This window comes from Bison bison, unplaced genomic scaffold, assembly GCF_000754665.1.
Source record: "Bison bison bison isolate TAMUID 2011002044 unplaced genomic scaffold, Bison_UMD1.0 scf7180017864525, whole genome shotgun sequence".
Classification (NCBI taxonomy): Eukaryota; Metazoa; Chordata; class Mammalia; order Artiodactyla; family Bovidae; genus Bison; species Bison bison.
In genome coordinates, this window is record NW_011495076.1 from 39234 (window position 1) to 41516 (window position 2283).

General features: G+C 32.6%; 1 protein-coding gene across 1 annotated transcript in view; it reads left to right on the forward strand.

Moving 5' to 3' along the window:
* The window catches only part of BBS9 (Bardet-Biedl syndrome 9), a gene marked incomplete at its 5' end in the record, with an annotated part of 354880 nt that overhangs the window by 13285 nt on the left and 339312 nt on the right, over positions 1-2283 (forward strand). Inside the window, 2 exons of the mRNA XM_010831226.1 lie at positions 564-747; positions 1416-1545. Of these exons, the coding sequence (XP_010829528.1) occupies positions 564-747; positions 1416-1545 (314 nt within the window). The remainder of the gene's footprint in view (positions 1-563; positions 748-1415; positions 1546-2283) is intronic.

The window sequence follows — 2283 nt, forward strand, 5'->3', positions numbered from 1 at the left end:
AGTTTTCTGAATGTTGAGTTTTAAGCCAACTTTTTCACTCTCCTCTTTCACTTTCATCAACAGGCTCTTTAGTTCTTTGCTTTCTGCCATAAGGATGGTGTCATCTGCATATATTGATATTTCTCGTGGCAATCCTGATTCCATGTTGTGCTTCATCCAGCCTGGCATTTCGTATGATGTACTCTGCATATAAGTTAAATAAGCAGAGTGACAATATACAGCCTTGATGTACTCTTTTCCTGATTTGGAACCAGTCTATTGTTCGGTGTCTGCTTCTAACTGTTGCTTCTTGATCTGCATACAGATTTCTCAGGAGGCAGGTCAAGTGGTCTGGTATTCCCATATCTTTAAGAACTTTCCATAGTTTGTTATAACACATGGTGAAAGGGGCAAAATACTAGAGTCTACAAAATATCAGAAATATGGAAATAGGAGAAAAAAATGAATGAGGATTAATCTTTATGCCTGCTTTTTTGTAAAGCATTTCTTAATTGTATTAATATCAAAATGAATGAAATGTTATACTTTTAGCAACCCAGTTGATCATAAGTTTTCCTTTGCAGGTAGATTGGACTCTAAATATTGGAGAGCAAGCCGTTGATATATGTATTGTGTCTTTCATTCAGTCAGCATCTTCTGTTTTTGTTCTTGGTGAGAGAAACTTTTTTTGCCTTAAGGATAATGGACAAATCCAATTTATGAAGAAACTTGATTATAGCCCAAGTTGTTTTCTCCCATATTGCTCAGGTGTGTAGAAAGATTTTCTTTTATCTTTTCCATATGTCATTACTGTGTTATATACACCAGAAAAAGCCCAAGTCACTAACATATATTTTAAAGAACTAGGAAAATAGTTTTATACTGAACATGTAATGGAAATTTTAGCTTTTAAAGTTTGAATAGAGGTTTGATATAAAGCACACATTTGGTTTTGTCAGTCATTTTACTTTGTACAAAATGACTTGTAGAATTGGCCTCAGGTATATAATAATGCTTTCCAAGATGTGGCTATTCAAATGTTTCCAAGAGAATATCAGACTCTTTTACAAGGAGAAATGAGCATAGTAATGACTCATAGAATAACTTGTCTGTAGTGAATGTCTAGTAAATCAATAGCTTAAATATGTTAAATATTTTAATCAAGTTCATCCTTTTTAGATAAAGTGCAAAAATGTTGGCCACTCTAGTTATAGTTTCTCTAGTTATATATATAGTTTTTATATATTTATAAATGATTAAAAATTTTTTTGGTACTGGTACCTTGAAATTGAAAAACAGTGTTTTATTATTTAAAATCTTTATGCATTAAGTCAAGATATTATAATTAATTTCTATCATAAATCCTCTAAAAGGAATGTAAAAACTGTTGAAAATGATTTTTTTCTTACTGTTCTTTTTCTATCTTCTATCCATAGTTTCTGAAGGAACAATAAATACTTTAATTGGAAACCATAATAATATGTTGCATATTTATCAAGATGTGACACTGAAATGGGCCACTCAACTTCCCCATGTTCCTGTGGCAGTAAGAGTGGGCTGTTTACAGTAAGTGGTTTAATTTAAAGAGTATCTTAATCAAGGAATGCACTAGAAGTTTTATGAAACAATGGCAAATGATTTTACTAAAAAATGGCAAGTGATGTTGAATATCAACATGAAGATAATTTAAAATATAAATTTTATTAGAAAGAAAGTGAAAGTGAATTCAATCAGTCATGTCTGACTCTTTGAGACCCCTTGGACTGTAGCCTACCATGCTCCTCCATCCATGGGATTTTCCAGGTAAGAGTACTGGAGTGTGTTGCCATTTCCTTCTCCAGAGGATCTTCCCAACCCAGGGATCGAACCCAGGTCTCCCGCATTGTAGGCAGACGCTTTACCGTCTGAGCCACCAGGGAAGTCTTTATTAGAAAAGGAGAATATAAAAAAGCTTTAATTAGCACGTTTAATCATCTCTAGCAAGATATTTTTTATAAATTTAAGATTTCAAGAAAATAGTTTACCTGATAGATAATTTTCTTTAGAATAGAAGAGGATTTCTTTAAGCATTTAATGAATCCCATTTAGAGATCACTTATTATTAGACTGTGAGGATGTTACACTTCAAGGCTTGTTTCAGAACTTACTGTGTCAAATGGTGCAGAATTGCTAATGATTATGTGTTTAAGACAGTATCGACTTTTTTTCATTTTTTTAAATTGGAGTATAATTGCTTTACAGCGTTGTGTTAGTTTCTGTTGTACAACGAAGTGAACCAGCTATACGTCTACATATATATCCCCT